The sequence below is a fragment of the Mobula birostris genome, chromosome 13 (assembly GCF_030028105.1).
Source record: "Mobula birostris isolate sMobBir1 chromosome 13, sMobBir1.hap1, whole genome shotgun sequence".
Lineage (NCBI taxonomy): Eukaryota > Metazoa > Chordata > Chondrichthyes > Myliobatiformes > Myliobatidae > Mobula > Mobula birostris.
In genome coordinates this window covers 70,621,572-70,641,941 of record NC_092382.1, presented here as the reverse complement: position 1 = coordinate 70,641,941, position 20,370 = coordinate 70,621,572, and the positions used below count along the sequence as shown (strand labels likewise).

Genomic DNA, 20,370 nt, shown 5'->3' with positions numbered 1-20,370 from the left:
TATTTCTCAGGTCTGGCTGCTGTTTTATTGAATTCAGAGCAGGGTGTTTGACCTCTCAGGCATTTTCCACAGCTGAACTATGACCTCAGCGCGCCCTCTCTTGTGCCTGCCTGCAGCAGTTCCCTCCCTTGTCCATCGAGGGTCTGTGGAGTGCGGAACGAAACATATTGAGAGATAAATTGGAGCAGAATAAACAAAGGAGAGTCACTGAATGTTGTTTACTTGGATTTTCAGAAGGTCGTTGACAAAGTGAAGCACAGGAGTCTGCTAAAAAAGATAAACGTTCCTCATAATACAGTAAAGATACCGCCATAGATAGACGAATGGCTGACTGGGTGGAGGCAGACAGTGAGAATAAAGGGGACTAGTCAGAATTAGGGCATCATATGTCAATGAATCCGGTTGATGAAACTGGTGCTTTTGCGGCCAAATTTGCAGACAATTCAAACGTAGATTTTAAAAAACGCAAACAACAGGAATTCTGCAGATGCTGGAAATTCAAGCAACACACATCAAAGTTGCTGGTGAACGCAGCAGGCCAGGCAGCATCTCTAGGAAGAGGTGCAGTCGATGTTTCAGGCCGAGACCCTTCGTCAGGACTAACTGAAGGAAGAGTGAGTAAGGGATTTGAAAGTTGGAGGGGGAGGGGGAGATCCAAAATGATAGGAGAAGACAGGAGGAGGAGGGATGGAGCCAAGAGCTGGACAGGTGATAGGCAAAAGGGATACAACCCCCCCCCCCTTGTCTTTCTTCCCGGACCCCCTGTCCCATGATCCTCTCGTATCCCTTTTTTCTGATTATGACTATTTTCTGATCGGGACAAATCAGAAAAGAAGAGGTGTAACAGGAGTTCAGAGGCCTAGTGCGGGATTCTCTAGAGGTTAATTGTCAGTTTGAGACAGATATAAGAAAGGTAAATGCAGTGTCAGCATTTATTTCGAGAGAACTAGAAAATAAAAACAGATATGTAATGCTGAGCCTTTATAAGGTTTCGGTGGGGCCGCAGTTGGAATATGGTGAACGGTTCGGGTCCTTATCTAAGACGGATGTGCCGGCATTGGACAGAGTCCAGAGGGCCGTCACGATAATGATGCCCGGAATAAAAGAGTTATGTATGAGGAATATTTAAGACCGTGGGCTTTGGTCGCTGGAATTTGGAAGAATGAGTCGGGGATCTCATTGAAATCTTTCGAATATTGACAGGTCGAGTTAGAAAGGACCTGGAGAGGTTTTTGATGTAGTGCTAGAGTCGAGGGCCAGAAGGCACAACCTCAGATAAGGACGTCCCTTTAGAGAAGCAGATTCTGTAGCTTGAAGTTATGGGTTTGTGGAATTTATTGCCACGGGTAGCCGTGAATGACAAGTAATTGGGCATACTTAAAGCCGCGGTTGAGGAGGTGGACAGGTAATGAGGTTGTCAAATGTGACGAGGAGAAGGCAAGGGAAATGGGTTGAGACTGATAATATGTATGACCACAGGACTATAAGACATAGGAGCAGAATTAGGCCATCTGGCCCATCGAGTCTGCTCCGCCATTCAATCATGGCTGATCCTTTTTTCCTTTCCTCATGAACTCCAGTCTCCATCCTTCTCCCCGTATCCTTTGATGCCATGTCCAATCAGAAACCTACCAATCTCTGCCTTAAGTACACCCATCGACCTGGCCTCCACAGCTGGATGTGGCAATATATACCACAAATTCACCACCCTTTGGCTGAAGATATCTCTACGCATCTCTGTTTTGAAAGGGCGCCCCTCTATCCTGACGCTGTGCCCTCTTGTCCTAGACTCCCCCACCATGGGAATCATCTTTTCCACATCTACTCTGTCTAGTTCTTTCAACATTTGAATAGTTTCAATTAGATCCCCCTCCCATCCTTCTAAATTCTAGCGAGTACAGTCCCAGAGCCATCAAATGTTTCTCGTATGATAACCCTTTCATTCCTGGAATCATCCTGGTGAATTTCCTCTTGATTCTCTCCAAAGCTAGTACATATTTTCTGAGACGAGGGACCCAAAACTGTTCACAATACCCAAGGTGAGGCCTCAGCCATGATGGAATAGCGGAGAAACATCGATGAGATGAATAGCCTAATCCTGCTCCTACAGTATATCTTGTGGCATTGAGGCCAAATTTGGCGGTAAACTAATGATGAATGTTGTTTTTCATGACTTATATAACAAACCGTCTGGCGTCCCTGTGACAGAAGTTGGAGCTTGGATGTTTTAAAGTGACAGATTCAACAAAGAGACTCCCAGATAAACATGTCGCGACGAGGATGGGATTCGAACCCAGCCGTGCAGAGCACAATGGATTAGCAGTCCATCGCCTTAACCTCTCAGCCACCTCATCTGCTCTACTCTCTCTTGTTTCTAAGTTCTCAATTTCTTCAGAGCACTTACAGACTCTACTTATCGTCAAAACATTTGTGTTCAGATTCTATGTCAATTAACTTTGCTTGCCGTGCTTACCAGAATTCATGGACGTGGATAAGAAAAGTTTAGAGAGATTTGTGCCAAACACGGGAAACATGGAAATAACTAATGCAGGCACCGTAAACGCTATTGACTTGCTGTGGCATAAGTATGGAATCCGTGCTCTGTAACTCGGAGAAACTGTGAATGTTTTGTAAAATGAGATAAATTTATGTTGTATTAAATAAAATTTCAATAGCTTTGTTATCATATTGCTCGATTTCGTAAACAGATATTATAAGAATTTGCCATCTGGTTCGAGAATGACGATTTTCCGTGTTTTGGGCAAATGCAATAATCCGATAGCTACCACATTATGACGCGCTGAAGGGCACACCCGGCTGTGCGCAGCCGCAGATCTGAACATCCTAACGCTTACCCGACACATTCACATGGCAAACAACAGGAATTCTGCAGATGCTGGAAATTGAAGCAACACACATAAAAGTTGCTGGTGAACGCAGCAGGCCAGGCAGCATCTCTAGGAAGAGGTGCAGTCGACGTTTCAGGCCGAGACCCTTCGTCTGAAGGGTCTCGGCCTGAAACTTCGACTGCACCTCTTCCTAGAGATACGAAGGGTCTCGGCCTGAAACTTCGACTGCACCTCTTCCTAGAGATGCTGCCTGGCCTGCTGCGTTCACCAGCAACTTTTATGTGTGTTGCTTACATTCACGTGGCTGCTTGTTTCTGTAATACCAGACCAACGGCTGAAATACCTAAAAAAGAGATCGAGTTCACTCTATCAATAATGTATTTAATGTGGTGGACCATTTTCACTTATTCCAATCCCACAATATAACGCAGCCGCAAAAGATAGTGGTGTGTGCCTTTTAGAGTTCCTTTCTGTGTGACAGAAAGAGAATATTGAATTTAAGAGAACATCCCAAAGCAAGAATGAATGGAGAGATATTAGCAACAATGGTCGAATGTTCACCTGGGATGAAATCCCTGCATGTGAGTACTTTTATCTTGGTCAGGAAACCATTTCACACGTGGAAACTCCTCGCAGCAGTCAGCATGTTCCCCATTTCCCCCCTCGGCCTTTCGCAAATAACACAACCGTGTGGCCTAATGGATAATGTCTTACTATCTCTTCTTTCAGTTAGTCCTGACATAGGGTCTCAGCCTGAAACGTCGACTGTACCTCCTCCTATAGATGCTGCCTGGCCTGCTGCGTTCATCAGCAATTTTTGTGTGTGTTGCTTGAACTTCCAGCATCCGCAGATTTCCTCGTGTTTCCATCCTCCGTATGTTGTATCGCTTTATTTCATTTTGGCCTTTTGTAAAAAAAAATGTTACAGAAAGGGCAGGTTTGTTGTACGTTCAGTTCCCATTAAGATGTTTAAAAGCTGATGTGCAGCAAATTCCTGAATTCACTTCTACTGTTAGCTGAAATCAGTGTTTGACTATTGCTTTAAAATGCAGATAGATGAATTTGGTATTTGGTTCTAACAGTGAGAATACCGTTTCCAACCTGGCTTATCCGGTGATGCAGAGTACACGAGCCTGCGACGTGATAAGCACAGGTTAAGTGAACGAGCAGAAAGGTGGCCTTTGAAATATAGCGTAGAACAAAATATGAAGTTGCCTGCCTGCCCTGGAAGGAAGAATGAAAAACTTGATGGTTAAATAGAGAGGTGATTAGAGAATGTTGCAGTGCAAACTCAATCTCTAGCACACAAGAGTGGTGTGTAGGTTATCGTAAGGATTATGGAAAACAAAGGTAAGGATGTTATGTAGCAAATTTATTGGGAGCTCGTGAGACAACACCTGGCGATCTGTGTACAGTTTAGATCTCGTCTTTAAGGAAGGATATATTTGAATCGGGATTCACGTATGGGGGTGAGGGGTGAGCGAGTAGGGAAGAATGAGAGGTGATCTTACTGAAGCAAGATTCTGAGGGTGTTGTCAGACAAGATGCTGAGAGGTTGTTTCTCCAAGTGAGGATATCGAGAAAATGGGATATAGTTTGAGTAACTGGTTTCCCATTGATCAGGAGCTGAAGAGGAATTTCTTCTGCAGGTTGTGATCCTTTGGAATTCTCCACTTTAAGAGTTGTGGTAGAGCCATAGAATATACAATATATTGCAGGCATATGAACTACATGGAAATCTACAGGTGCAGAGAGAGAGTTGGAAAGTGGTGTTGAGGCCAAAACCAGATCAATAATGATCTTATTGCATGGGGAAGCGGGGATGAAGAGCCATTTGGCTCATGCTCTGTTTCTGATACATTTAACTCAATGGAGCATTCAGAAGTTTTGCAATGTAGACAACGGTTTTGTATTTGATCACAGGGTACAACTGGCAATTAGTCGATGAACAGAGGAAGCAGTGACAGTGAAGAAAGTGGACACCACACATGCTCGTGACTACCCTGATAACATCAAGAGAGAAATCTGCATCAATAAGATGTTGAACCATGAAAAAACTGTCGGCTTTTATGGGCATCGTCGAGGCCCATATCCAATACTTGGTTTTGGAGTATTGCAGTGGAGGAGAGCTCTTTGATAGAGTAGGTAGGATCTGTGCTTAAACTTAGGGTTTAAAATGGAGAAGTTTGGGGTGAGGGGGGAAAGGGTTAAAGATATTTTGTATACGGATTGGCTAATTTTAATAATTTTGGTTATACTGTTGCTGTCACTTTTACAGATATACTTGTGTGGGTTCTTTAGTAACTGCACCTTTGTGTCCTGAGCTGGAAAAAGCTGGCATCCACTCCCAGACATTCTCCCTATAGAACACCCAGAAAACTAAATTCTGGGAGAAATGGAACATCTGAAGTTGTACATAATACATTTCCAGATGTTACGGGGACAAAGTAGGACAGGCTTTAAAGTTCAGTATGTAAGCTGCTTCAGTTGTCCTAGGTTTTTTGGTCTGTGGTCTAAATAGGGCATGTTGGAGAATCCATCTACTTGGGCACCTGAGTGAAATGAGGCCTGGGATTTGGGATTAAATTTAAGCATGATGTAAAATGACATAATTTCAGACAATATTAATGATTTGCGAACTGATCCCAAGTTCAGCCTTTGATTAATGTGATCTGCCTTCCCACAGAGCCTGACGTGGGGATGCCCGAGGCAGATGCTGATGGGTTTTTCCAGCAGCTGATAGCTGGAGTGGTAAGTGCTCCTCATCATTTATCCCTTTGTTTTAAGTGAGTGTTTATGACGTGCAGCAGCAGTTTTCTCTATTTCGACGTGCATTACTGAGCATGATCATAGATGGATTGACCTGCCCATGTTTGCTCTCGAAGAGCTTTGTCTGCCAGAATTGAACTAGCACTATAACCAGCAGTAAGGAGGTTAACAGTGCTTTGTCCCAATTTTCAAATGAGATCAATTTTGGAGCTCACCATAGTTCCCTTTGACAGTAAAATGCTGTTCATGGATGGGTGACCTCCCAAAGCATCTTCAGAAGCTTCATCATTCTTCCAGGCCAGCCTTCATACTCAACTTTCATATCGGCACTGGAAGTCTAGTGTGCACCCAGATTAAGTCACAAAATATTCTCTGAACCGATTGTCCAGCAATTGTATCTGACTTATTAGTGTCACTAATTCTGCCAGAAATCTGTTCCATTTCTACGATTGATATTTTGTGGGCTTGGAGAATTAGAAAAAGATGTAAGTTCAGAATACCTGATTTATATTTGTCTTTGCCTACTTTCAGGAATATCTTCACAGCAATGGAATTACACACAGGGGCATCAAGCCAGAGACTCTGTTACTTGATGACCAAGGTATAAAGATGCAAATCTCTTCATTTTTATTGTGTAATAGAACAAAAATTGGGTATTGTTAGGCCTTCTTCACAGCATTTCAGACATTTAGACAATAGGTGCAGGCGTAGGCCATTCGGCCCTTCGAGCCAGCACCACCATTCACTGTGATCATGGCTGATCATCCACTATCAGTACCCAGTTCCTGCCTTATCCCCATAACCTTTGATTCCACTATCTTTAAGAGCTCTATCCATCTCTTTTTTGAAAGCATCCAGAGACTTGGCCTCCACAGCCTTCTGGGGCAGAGCATTCCATATATCCACCACTCTCTGGGTGGAAAAAGATTTTCCTCAACTCCGTTGTAAATGGCCTACCCTAATTCTTAAACTGTGGCCTCTGGTTCTGGACTCACCCATCAGCGGGAACATGCTTCCTGTCTCCAGCGTGTCCAATCCCTTAATAATCTTATATGTTTCAATAAGATCCCCTCTCAGCTTTCTAAATTCCAGAGTATACAAGCCCAGTTGCTCCAATCTTTCAACATATGACAGTCCCGCCATCCCAGGAATTAACCTTGTGAGCCTACGCTGCACTCCCTCAATATAGCAAGAATGTCCTTCCTCAAACTTGGAGACCAAAACTGCACACAGTACTCCAGGTGTGGTCTCACCAGGGCCCTGTAGAGCTGCAGAAGAACCTCTTTGCTCTTATACTCAATTCCCCTTGTTATGAAGGCCAGCATGCTATTAGCTTTTTTCACTGCCTGCTGTACTAGCATGCTTGCTTTCAGTGACTGATGTACAAGAACACCTAGATCTCATTGTGTTTCCCCTTTTCCTAACTTGACTCCATTTTGATAATAATCTGCCTTCTGCCAGCTGGTCATTGCCGGCATACCTGTCCTACGTAGAGAAGTTCTTCCAGGAGAACGCCTTTGACCACAGGGCCACCAGGCAGTGGTCGGCATGTAGTGTCCTGCAGGCTCCGCGGGAGAAGGACGTGATGGACACAGTGGGGTGGTTCCCTGAGCAGACCGTCCAGTTCATCTGGCAAAATGCCTCATCGCCAACAGGCACCAGGACCTCGCCTGGCTGGCGGTGAGAGGGGCCCTCCCAGTCAGATCCCTCCTGTACGCCCGGAGCGTCGTCTCCGCACCCTGCTGCTCACGGGAGGACTGCAATGAGGAGGAGTCTGTGAACCACATCTTGTACACTGAGTTCGCAGAGAGGGTGTGGAGCAGGATGGACAGGACGGTATCGAGACTCATGCCCAGCAGCTGAGTAACCGAGGATCCCTGATTTATGGGCTGCTCTTGGGGACGCACAGGGAGACCAACATCCGGTGCTGCTGGCAGATCATCAACTCGGTGAAAGACGCTCTTTGGTCGGCCCGAAACTTTGTGGCCTACCAGCACATGGAGATGTCCATGGGAGAATGCTGCCGACTGACACATTCTCGGCTGCAGGAGTACGTGCTGAGGGACGCACTGAAACTCGGTGCAGCCACCGCAAGGGCCCGGTGGGGAAGGGCCACAGTTTAAGGTTCGTCACCCGTGGGAGTGGGAGGGTCGGGTGGGCAGTGTACACCTCATCAGCAGTATGGATAGTTGAATCAACATCATGTCACAGGAGTGGCTAGAAATGGAGAAAGGTATAGACTGTAATGGAACTTCGATAAAGGAATGAGAGTCAATGCCTGGCTTTTTATTGTAAAAGAGACCCTCCCTCTGGACTGAGAGTGGACGGGAAATAGTCCAAGAAAAGAGGTCAGGGGTGGGGATGGGGCAAGAGCTGGGGAGTGAGAGGTGGATCCAGGTGAGGGGGAGGTGGGAAGGTGGAAATAGTGACAGGGTGGGAGGTGCTCTGTTCACTGTTCAGTCTGCTGGCTGGGCTCATTACCCAACCCCCGATGCAGTACAGGCCTTCCGCTTGTTGGACAATACACATGTTGCATTAAGATGCGCCTAATAAATTCTACATCTAAATCACTTACAGTCAGCAGGTCCCAGTTTATATTTGTCCGTTCGTTCGCCATGTGCCGTGTCACATGATGTAGGTGGTTGTGGCCTTTCCATGACTGATTGCTCAGCAATTTTTCTACTGAGCTGGTTTGCCATTGCTGCTTTCTGGTCAGTGTCTTTTCAAGATGTTGGGATTATCAGTACTGTTCAGAGACAGCCGTTGTCAGTACTGTTCAGAGACAGCCGTTATCAGTACTGGTCAGAGACAGCCGTTATCAGTACTGGTCAGAGACAGCCGTTATCAGTACTGTTCAGAGACAGCCGTTATCAGTACTGTTTAGAGACAGCCGTTATCAGTACTGTTCAGAGACAGCCGTTATCAGTACTCTTCAGAGACAGCCGTTATCAGTACTCTTCAGAGACAGCCGTTATCAGTACTCTTCAGAGACAGCCGTTATCAGTACTCTTCAGAGACAGCCGTTATCAGTACTCTTCAGAGACAGCTGTTATCAGTACTGGTCAGAGACAGCCGTTATCAGTACTGTTCAGAGACAGACTGCCCGGTGTCAGTGGTCACATTAGCAGAACTTGTGACACGCGCTGGCTACTCATAAGATCCCATGGCTTCACATCACCCTGATCGGGGTGGCGGGAGGGGTTGTGCTAAGTAGGAGCAATGCCTCGCCCAAGGGTGACATACAGGTCAGTGGAGGGAGGAAGAACCATCAAATTCATCCTTCCAAAGTGAATCACTCCACACTTTTCCATGTTGAACCCCATCTGGCACTTTTCATCCCTGTTCCGCATCCTGTCGATGTCCTGTTGTAAGCTACGACAATCTTCTATATTAACCACAACTCTAGTAATCTCCATATCATCTGCAAACTTACAAATTCCACGCTTCCACTTCCTCAAACAAATCATCTATTTAAAAAACTAAAAACAGGGGATCACAGAACAGATCCCTGCACGTCACCACTGATCATACGCATAATTATCATCTACCTTCTGCTGACAAAAGCCAATTCTGAATGCACCAGCTCGTTTTAAAGGACTCTGCCTCAGACAGCTGGGTTGTTGGAATGTGCCTCTGAAGTCTGACAGCAGACTAGCAAGTGAATGTTTGATAGAGCAGTCAGAAACCGGAGTTGCCAGCCTGAGTCAGGGCTTTGAGGCTCCAGAGAGAGAGAGAGATGGGGTCTGGAGTTTATAAGGAGGAAGAATAGGAATCAGACCAGCATAATCTGCCTACATATGAAAAATCAGAAACATTTGGAAACTGGTTGTTCGAAAAAATGTGGTAATTTCTGCAAATTACTGGTGGTAATCAACAGATCAGGCAGCAAATGTGGAGAGGAATAAATAAACAACGTTTAGACCGAGCCCCTTCAGCATGCCCAGTCTCTGTACTTCTCTGCTCAGTTGCTGCCTGAACTGCAGAGTTCCTCCAGCATTTTATGTGTGTGCGTCCCTGCATTTCCAGCAACTGCAGAATCTCTTGTGTTTTATATCTGCATTTGCAAGAGGATTGTACTTTGGCATTCGATACACAGAATGCATGTATTTTATGGGAACCGGCTTCTACGTTAAAACAGCTGCTGATTTTTCTCTACACACAAAAAAAACTGAGGTATGGATGTGGAACCAGGGCTGGCAGTAATCTTTAATGGCACCGTGATTACCCATAAAGCCCTGTGCTAAAATATTCGCCGTCGCTGAAGCACCGATCAAATGCGGAGGCGTCAGGATTGCGGATGGTCCCGAAAATCGCGCATGCGCGCAGTATACAAAAGACTTCAAACAATCGACTGCAGGTGAGAGCATTTCTCCGGGCGGTTTTCCAACACCTACTGAGGGTCAATTGCTGTCAGCTGCGGACTCCATGGCTAGCAATCCGGGCACAATCCTGCTCTCGTCCCTCTCTCTCAGCCCCACGATCCGTACACGGGCCCCGGGGAGCTTCCGGCTGATGAGGGAATGGGAACCGATGGATCTCTCAAGACAGAGCTGAGCTCCAGCTTTCTAAATGCAAGAATTAGGAACTCGGAGAAAGGGAACAAAATCTTTTACATCAGCAGGTGAGAAAATCACCTTTGTTCTACTTCCAATCACAAACAAGAGAAAATCTGCAGATGCTGGAAATTCAAGCAACGCGCAGAAAATGCTGGATGAATTCAGCATTAGTACTCTTATCCATAGATGCTGCCTGGCCTGCTGAGATCCTCCAGCAGTTTTTGACCTATTCTCTGTGCGTACATAATGACATCAAACAACTTTGCCCTGGGCAACAAGTAGCTTTCACACCACAAATGAGCCAGACTCCAATGAGACAGAATACAGCCCTTCCCTTCAGATTCATTGGCATTGCCATCAATGAGTTCACCACCGTCAGTCACCTGGGGGAGGGTTCAGGGGAAATATTTATGTACAATACAGAAACTGGTGTTACCTGAGTGATATTTGGAAATCTGCCTTTTTAAAGCATAATTTAGGAAGCAAATCACGTATGGAAAATGTGCAAAAGCTCTGGTGAGAAAATCCTTCATTACCCATTACAGGCCTGCTACATAGGTTGTGTGAGAGTGCAGATGAACTCGATCAAACTCAGAGAAGATCAAAGTTCTTTTTGACAGTATTTGCTAGCTGTTAAAATGACTACCTCGCTATATAAAATTCAATTTGTCACTGGGTAAAAAATGCACAGTACAAGATTTGTGTGCACACTGGTCATTACAAATTAGAGGGGACATTGATGGGAAGGTGGGGAGACCTCCAGTGTCTCTGATGCCCTCACCTACAAGATGTGCATCCAGCTGCAGCTTGTAATCCTGTACTTTAAGGAGTTGGAACTTGAAATGGTATTTGGTAAGTGGGAGGCATTCAGAAGTGAAATTTTGGGTTGTAAAGTTCGTCTGAGCCTGCAAAAATAAAAATTGAAAGGTAACTGGTGTAGGGAACCTTGGTTTTCAAGAGATATTGAGGCCCCTTATATTTTGTTCCTCCAAATGGCTCAGTCTGTTGGGTCCTATCAAGACTCATTAATGACTACAATATCATAATTCCATGCCCTGAGCTCATCTGACTTTCTTTTTAAATCATCGTCTGTTGATTTCTAAAAGCTTCCCAATAGTTTTTGTTCTTTTGTTTGCCCTCTCTTTGGATTTTACGTTGACTTTGGCTTCTCATTTCAGCCACGGTTGCGTCTTCCTGCCTTTCCAATGCTTCCACTTCTTTGGGATGTATCAATCACTCAGCTCTCAAATTGCTCCCAGAAACTCCAGCCATTGCTGCTCCACTGTCATTCCTACCTTTTCCCTTCCAAACAAGTCTGCCATAGAAACATGGAGAAGTTCAGTACGGAAACAGGGTATTTGGCCCAACTAATCAATGCCGAAAAAACATTTAAGCTGTCTAATGCAACTACCTGCACAAGGACCATTGCCCTCCATACCCCTACCATCCAGGCTCCCGTCCAAATGTATTTTAAATGGTGAAACTGAGCTCAAATTTACCACTTGTGCTGGCATCTCATTCCACATTCTTATGACCATTTCAGTACAGAGCTTTTCCAAATATTCCCGTTAAATTTTCACCTTCGCCACTTACCCATGACCTCTGGTTGTCATCCCACCCAACCTCAGTGGAAAAAGCTGCTTGCATTTACCCTATCTATACCCTCATAATTTTGTATACTTCTAACAAATCCTTAAAGCAATGTATAATTTCCTTGTTTATCTTTAGAGCCATTTTTAGGTATATAAGATGATGAGGGGCATTGATCGTGTGGATAGCCAGAGGTTTTTTTCCCAGGGCTGAAATTGCTAAAACGAGGGGACATAGTTTTAAGGTGCTTGGAAATAGATACCAAGGGGATGTCAGGGGTAAGTTTTTTTTTTACACAGCGAGTCTTGGGTGCATGGAATGCACTGCCGGCTATTTGTGTGAGAGTGTTTCAGTTACTGTGGGGCCAGGCACCCATGCAGCTCAGTGGAAACAGGGAATAATACCAATGGAGAGAATCAAACTGAGTCAGTTCACAGACTGGAGATGACAGAAATGCTCCATTCTTATAGAGACAGGAGGAGCATCAGAGAATTTGTTGGTCATTCTAGTACCAGGTATGATATTGTGGCCATCACAGAGACGTGGCTAAAGGATGCATGTCTCTGGGAGCTGAACGTCCAAGGATACACGGTGTATCAGAAGGATAGGAAGGTAGGCAGAGGGGGAGGCGTGCCTTTATTGGTAAGAAATGATATTAAATCATTAGAAAGAGGTGGTATATGATTGGAAGGTGCAGAATCTTTATGGGTTGAGCTAAGAAATCGCAGGGGTAAAAGGACCCTGATGGCAGTTATTTATAGGCCTCCAAACAGCTACAGTGATGTGGACTAGAAATTACAACAGGAAATAGAAAAGGCTTGTCAGAAGGGCGGTGTTATGATAATTGTTGGGGATTTTAACATGCGAGTGGATAGGGAAAATCAGGTCGGCACTGGATCTCAAGAGAGAGAATTTGTAGAATGTCTGCGAGATGGCTTTTTAGAACAGCTTGTTGTTGAGCCCACTAGGGGATCGGATGTACTGGATTGGGTATTGTGTAATGAACCGGAGGTGATTGGAGAGATTGAGGTGAAGGAACCCTTAGGAGGCAGTTATCATAACATGATTGAGTTCACTGTGAAATTAGAAAAAGAAGCCGAAATCTGATATGTCGGTATTTCAGTGGAGTAAAGGAAATTACAGTGACATGAGAGAGGAACTGGCTAAAGTTGACTGGAAAGGGACACTGGCGGGAAAGATGGCAGAGCAGCAGTGGCTGAAGTTTATGCGAGAAATGAGGAAGGTGCAAGACAGGTATATTCCAAAAAAGAAATTTTGGAATGGAAAGAGGAAGCAACAATGTTTGACAAGAGAAGTCAAAGCCAAAGTTAAAGCAATGGAGGGGGCATACAAGGAAGTAAAAATTAGTGGGAAGACAGAGGATTGGAAAGTTTTTATAAGCTTACAAAAGGATACTAAGAAGGTCATTAAGAGGGAAAAGATTAACTATGAAAGGAAGCTAACAAATAATATCAAAGACGATACTGAAAGCTTTTTCAAGTATATAAAGAGTAAAAGACAGGTGAGAGTAGATATAGGACCGATAGAAAATTATGCTGGAGAAATTGTAATGGAAGATAAGGAGATGGTGGAAGAACTGAATGAATATTTTGCATCAGTCTTCTCTGAGGAAGACATCAGCAGTATACCGGACACTCAAGGGTGGCAGGTAAGAGAAGTGTGCGCAGTCACAATTACGACAGAGAAAGTACTCAGGAAGCTGAATATTCTAAAGGTAGGTAAATCTCCCAGACCAGACAGAATGCACCCGCGTGTTCTGTAGGAAGTAGCTGTGGAGATTCCGGAGGCATTAGCAATGATCTTTCAAAAGTCGGTAGATGCTGGCATGGTTCCGGAGGACTGGAAGATTGCAAATGTCACTCCGCTATTTAAGAAGGGGGCAAGGAAGCAAAAAAGAAATTATAGACCTGTTAGTATGACATCAGTGATTGGGAAGTTGTTGGAGTCGATTGTCAAGGATGAGGTTACAGAGTACCTGCAGGCATATGACAAGATAGGCAGAACTCAGCATGGATTCCTTAAAGGAAAATCCTGCCTGACAAACCTATTACAATTTTTTGAGGAAATTACCAGTAGGCTAGACAAGGGAGATGCAGTGGATGTTGTATATTTGGATTTTCAGAAGGCCTTTGACAAGGTGCCACAAATGATAACAAGATAAGAGCCCATGGAATTACGGGAAAGTTACATACGTGGATAGAGCGTTGGCTGATTGGCAGGAAACAGAGAGTGGGAATAAAGGGATCCTATTCTGGTTGACTGCCGATTACCAGTGGTGTTCCACAGGGGTCCGTGTTGGGGCCGCTTCTTTTTACATTGTACATCAATGATTTGGATTATGGAATAGATGGCTTTGTGGCTAAGTTTGCTGACGATACAAAGATAGGTGGAGGGGCCGGTAGTGCTGAGGAAATGGAGAGTCTGCAGAGAGACTTGGATAGATTGGAAGAATGGGCAAAGAAGTGGCAAATAAAATACAATGTTGGAAAGTGTATGGTTATGCACTTTGGCAGAAGAAATAAACGGGGAGAGAATTCAAAATTCTGAGATACAGTGGGACTTGGGAGTCCTCGTACAGGCTACCCTTAAGGTTAACCTCCAGGTTGAGTCGGTGGCGAAGAAGGCGAATGCAATGTTGGCATTCATTTCTAGAGGAATAGAGTATAGAAGCAGGGATGTGATGTTGAGGCTCTATAAGGCGCTGGTGAGACCTCACTTGGAGTACTGTGGGCAGTTTTGGTCTCCTTATTTAAGAAAGGATGTGCTGACGTTGGAGAGGGTACAGAGAAGATTCACTAGAATGATTTCAGGAATGAGAGGGTTAACATATGAGGAACATTTGTCCGTTCTTGGACTGTATTCCTTAGAGTTTAGAAGAATGAGGGGAGACCTCAGAGAAACATTTCGAATGTTGAAAGGCATGGACAGAGTGGATGTGGCAAAGTTGTTTCCCATGATGGGGAAGTCTAGTACGAGAGGGCATGACTTAAGGATTGAAGGGCGCCCATTCAGAACAGAAATGCGAAGAAATTTTTTTAGTCAGAGGGTGGTGAATCTATGGAATTTGTTGCCACGGGCAGCAGTGGAGGCCAAGTCATTGGGTGTATTTAAGGCAGAGATTGATAGGTATCTGAGTAGCCAGGGCATCAACGGTTATGGTGACTGGGACTAAATGGGAGAATGGATCAGCTCATTATATAATGGCGGAGCAGACTCGATGGGCCGAATGGCTGACTTCTGCTCCTTTGTCTTGTGGTCTTATGGTCTTATTCCAGCACTGCACGGTTAGAAGATGATTTCTCTCTCCAACTTGGGTTGAACTTAACTGTAAGTGTGATGCCAGATCCCACCTTGCAACTCATTTGAAATGCTGTCCTGCACTCATTGATGGATTTTGTAAATCTTTTAAAGGTTAAAAATGACAAAGAATTTGTCTACGGGAATCTCGAACACAACACACCAGTGTTGCTGTCTCTGTCCAGATACTGAAAAAGTGGAGCAACGGATTCACTCGATCATTCCTCCTGCTCAGACAGTGGAAATGGATTCACTCGCCCATCTCAACTGAAGGTACGTCAGCAAGTACACACTGAGCAAGGCCATTCACCTGTTCTGTGTGTGAGAAAGGATTCAGTCAGTCTTCCCACCTGTGGACACACCAGTCAGTTCACACTGCACAGAGGCTGGTCATCTGCTGAATTTGTGGAGAAGGATTTATTCGGTCATCTGACCTAATGGCTCACCAGCGAGTTCACACCAGTGAGCAGCCGTTCACCTGCTCAGACTGTGGGAAGGGATTCACTTGCTCATCCACCTTAATGATACACCAGCGAGTTCACACTGGGGAGCGGCCATTCACCTGCTCGGACTGTGGGAAGGGATTCACTCAGTCATCCCAACTGAAGGTACATCAGTGAATTCACACCGGAGAGAGGCCGTTCACCTGTTCAGACTGCGGGAAGAGATTCACTCGGTCATCCGACCTACTGCTACACAAGTCAGTTCACACTGGAGAGAGGCAATTCACCTGCTCAGACTGTGGGAGTGGATTCACTCAGTCATTCACTCTAATGGCACACCAGCAGGTTCACACTGGGGACAGGCCGTTCACCTGCTCGGACTGTGGGAAGGGATTCACTTGCTCATCTAATCTGAAGGTACATCAGCGAGTTCACACTGGGGGGAGGCCATTCACCTGCTCAGAGTGTGGGAAAGGATTCACTCAGTCATCCAGCCTACAAGCACACTGGTCTGTTCACACTGGGAAGCGGCCATTCACCTGCTCAGACTGTGGGAAGGGATAAACTCATTCATTTCAACTGAAGGTACATCAGCGAGTTCACACTGGGGAGAGGCCATTCACCTGCTCAGAGTGTGGGAAGGGATTCACTCAGTCATCCCAACTGAAGGTACATCAGTGAATTCACACCGGAGAGAGGCCGTTCACCTGTTCAGACTGCGGGAAGGGATTCACTCGGTCATCCGACCTACTGCTACACAAGTCAGTTCACACTGGAGAGAGGCCATTCACCTGCTCGGACTGTGGGAAAGGATTCAATTCATCATCCCAACTGAAGGTACATCAGCGAGTTCACACTGGGGAGAGGCCATTCACCGGTTCAGACTGTGGGAAGGGATTCACTCAGTCATCATCCCTCATGGCACACCAGCGAGTTCACATAGGGGAGCGGCCGTTCATCTGCTCGGTGTGTGGGAAGGGATTCACTCGGTAATCTCAACTGCAGAGACACCAGCGAGTTCACACTGGATAGAGGCCAATCGCCTGCTCAGACTTTGGGAAGTAAAGCCATTAAACATAGAAACATAGAAAATAGGTGCAGGAGTAGGCCATTCGGCCCTTCGAGCCTGCACCGCCATTTATTATGATCATGGCTGATCATCCAACTCAGAACACCGCCCCAGCTTTCCCTCCATACCCCCTGACCCCCGTAGCCACAAGGGCCATATCTAACTCCCTCTTAAATATAGCCAATGAACTGGCCTCAACTGTTTACTGTGGCAGAGAATTCCACAGATTCACCACTCTCTGTGTGAAGAAGTTTTTCCTAATCTCGGTCCTAAAAGGCTTCCCCTCTATCCTCAAACTGTGACCCCTCGTTCTGGACTTTCCCAACATCGGGAACAATCTTCCTGCATCTAGCCTGTCCAATCCCTTTAGGATCTTATACGTTTCAATCAGATCCTCCCTCAATCTTCTAAATTCCAACAAGTGCAAGCCCAGTTCATCCAGTCTTTCTTCATATGAAAGTCCTGCCATCCCAGGAATCAATCTGGTGAACCTTCTGTGTACTCCCTCTATGGCAAGGATGTCTTTCCTCAGATTAGGGGACCAAAACTGCACACAATACTCCAGGTGTGGTCTCACCAAGCCCTTGTACAACTGCAGTAGTACCTCCCTGCTCCTGTACTCAAATCCTCTCGCTATAAATGCCAGCATACCATTCGCCTTTTTCACCGCCTGCTGTACCTGCATGCCCACTTTCAATGACTGGTGTATAATGACACCCAGGTCTCGTTGCACCTCCCCTTTTCCTAATCGGCCACCATTCAGATAATAATCTGTTTTCCTATTTTTGCCACCAAAGTGGATAACTTCACATTTATCCACATTAAATTGCATCTGCCATGAATTTGCCCACTCACCCAACCTATCCAAGTCACCCTGCATCCTCTTAGCATCCTCCTCACAGCTAACACTGCCACCCAGCTTCGTGTCATCCGCAAACTTGGAGATGCTGCATTTAATTCCCTCATCCAAGTCATTAATATATATTGTAAACAACTGGGGTCCCAGCACTGAGCCTTGCGGTACCCCACTAGTCACTGCCTGCCATTCTGAAAAGGTCCCGTTTATTGCCACTCTTTGCTTCCTGTCTGCTAACCAACTCTCCACCCACACCTATACCTTACCCCCAATACCATGTGCTTTAAGTTTGCACACTAATCTCCTGTGTGGGACCTTGTCAAAAGCCCTCTGAAAATCCAAATATACCACATCCACTGGTTCTCCCCTATCCACTCTACTAGTTACATCCTCAAAAAATTCTATGAGATTCGTCAGACATGAGTTTCCTTTCACAAATCCATGCTGACTTTGTCCGATCATTTCACCGCTTTCCAAATGTGCTGTTATCACATCCTTGATAACTGACTCCAGCAGTTTCCCCACCACCGACGTTAGGCTAACTGGTCTATAATTCTCCGGTTTCTCTCTCCCTCCTTTTTTAAAAAGTGGAGTTACATTAGCCACCCTCCAATCCTCAGGAAGTAGTCCAGAATCTAACGAGTTTTGAAAAATTATCACTAATGCATCCACTATTTCTTGGGCTACTTCCTTAAGCACCCTGGGATGCAGACCATCTGGCCCTGGGGATTTATCTGCCTTCAATCCCTTCAATTTACCTAACACCACTTCCCTACTAACATGTATTTCGCTCAGTTCCTCCATCTCACTGGACCCTCTGTCCCCTACTATTTCTGGAAGATTATTTATGTCCTCCTTAGTGAAGACAGAACCAAAGTAATTATTCAATTGGTCTGCCATGTCCTTGCTCCCCATAATCAATTCACCTGTTTCTGTCTGCAGGGGACCTACATTTGTTTTTACCAGTCTTTTCCTTTTTACATATCTATAAAAGCTTTTACAGTCCGTTTTTATGTTGCCTGCCAGTTTTCTCTCATAATCTTTTTTCCTCTTCCTAATTAAGCCCTTTGTCCTCCTCTGCTGAACTCTGAATTTCTCCCAGTCCTCAAGTGAGCCACTTTCTCTGGCTAATTTGTATGTTTCTTCTTTGGAATTGATACTATCCCTAATTTCCCTTGTCAGCCACGGGTGCACTACCTTCCTTGATTTATTCTTTTGCCAAACTGGGATGAACATTTGTTGCAGTTCATCCATGCAACCTTTAAATGCTTGCCATTGCATATCCACCGTCAATCCTTTGTGTCATTTGCCAGTCTATCTTAGCTAATTCACGTCTCATACCTTCAAAGTTACCCCTCTTTAAGTTCAGAACCTTTGTTTCTGAACTAACTATGTCAGTCTCCATCTTAATGAAGAATTCCACCATATTATGGTCACTCTTACCCAAGGGACCTCTCACGACAAGATTGCTAATTAACCCTTCCTCATTGCTCAAAACCCAGTCCAGAATAGCCTGCTCTCTAGTCGGTTCCTCGACATGTTGGTTCAAAAAACCATCCCGCATACATTCCAAGAAATCCTCTTCCTCAGCACCTTTACCAATTTGGTTCACCCAATCTACATGTAGATTGAAGTCACCCATAATAACTGCTGTTCCTTTATTGCACACATTTCTAATGTGTGTCAGAGGTAATTTTTTCACAAAGAGCATGGTAGGTGCATGGAATGCACTGCAGGATGAGAGGGTAGAGGTGCATACAATGCGATCTTTTAAGAGACTCTTAGATATATACATGGAGCTTAGAAAAATAAAGGACATTGCGGTAGGAAAATTCTAGGCAGCTTCTAGAGTAGGTTACGTGGCAGGCAGAGTATAGTGGGACAAAGAGCCTGTAATGTGCTGTAGATTTCTATTTTCTCTGTTCTATTTGTTATACCATGGATGTCTGCTTGGTAAATGTTCTTAAGCCGTGAAGCAAATGTTGTTAAAAGTTTTCCTTTTTGCAGTATTTTTCTATTGTCATTGTTTTTTGGTATTCCAGATAGCTGGGTGTCAAGAGTCCTGATGAAGGGTCTTGGCCCAAAACGTTGATTCTCATCCATAGATGCTGCCTGACTTGCTGAGCTCCTCCAGCACTTTGTGTGTATCGCTCCAGACATCCAGCATCTGCAATATCTCGTGTCCCAGATACTGGTATGTTTATCGAAAGGACACGCAGGCAGGGAAAGAGGGTGGTGTGGCTCTGTTGGGAAAAAAAATAAAATCAAATCATTAGAAAGAGGTGACATACGGTTGGAAGATGTTGAGTCATTGTGGATAGAACTAAGGAACAGCAATGGTGAAAAGACCCTGATGGGAGTTTTTTGAAGATTCCCAAACAGTAGGACGTATATTATCCACAAATTACAACAGGAGAAAGAAAATGCATGCCAAAACAGCAATGTTACAATAGTCATGAGAGATAGTCATGCAGATATATTGGAAAAATCAGGTAGGTGCAGGATCCCAAGAGGGGGATTTCCTACGATGCCCTCAAGATGGCTTTTTAGAGCAGCTCCTGGTTGAGCCCAGCTGGGGACCAACTATTCTCGATTGGGTGTTGTGCAACGAACAGGAATTAATTAGAGCACTTAAGGAGAAAGAACCCACAGGGGCAAGTGATCGTAAAATATTGGAGTTCATCCTGAAATGTGAGAAGGAGAAGCTGCTGTACTGTCTGTACACCCATGATTGTGTAGCCAAGTTTCCATCGAACTCAATATATCAGTTTGCTGATGACACAACAATTGTAGGCCGTATCTCGGGTAATGATGAGTTTGAGTACAGAGAGGAAATTAAGAACCTGGTGGCATGTTGTGAAGACAATAACCTATCGCTCAACGTCAGCAAGACGAAGGAATTGGTTTTTAAATCAGAAGG

At 44.9% G+C, this 20,370-nt stretch overlaps 1 protein-coding gene and 1 long non-coding RNA gene across 2 annotated transcripts in view; both read left to right on the top strand.

Moving 5' to 3' along the window:
• Positions 1–4,921, top strand: part of LOC140206960 (uncharacterized) — a 41,986-nt gene extending 37,065 nt beyond the window's left edge. The window contains exon 3 of the long non-coding RNA XR_011888443.1: positions 4,773–4,921. This is a non-coding gene — a long non-coding RNA (uncharacterized lncRNA). The remainder of the gene's footprint in view (positions 1–4,772) is intronic.
• LOC140206955 (uncharacterized) overlaps positions 1–19,587 on the top strand; it is a 136,565-nt gene extending 116,978 nt beyond the window's left edge. Inside the window, exons 4-5 of the mRNA XM_072275251.1 lie at positions 15,871–15,942; positions 19,493–19,587. Of these exons, the coding sequence (XP_072131352.1) occupies positions 15,871–15,942; positions 19,493–19,516 (96 nt within the window). The 3' untranslated portion in view covers positions 19,517–19,587. The remainder of the gene's footprint in view (positions 1–15,870; positions 15,943–19,492) is intronic.
• The last annotated feature ends 783 nt before the right edge of the window (positions 19,588–20,370 follow it).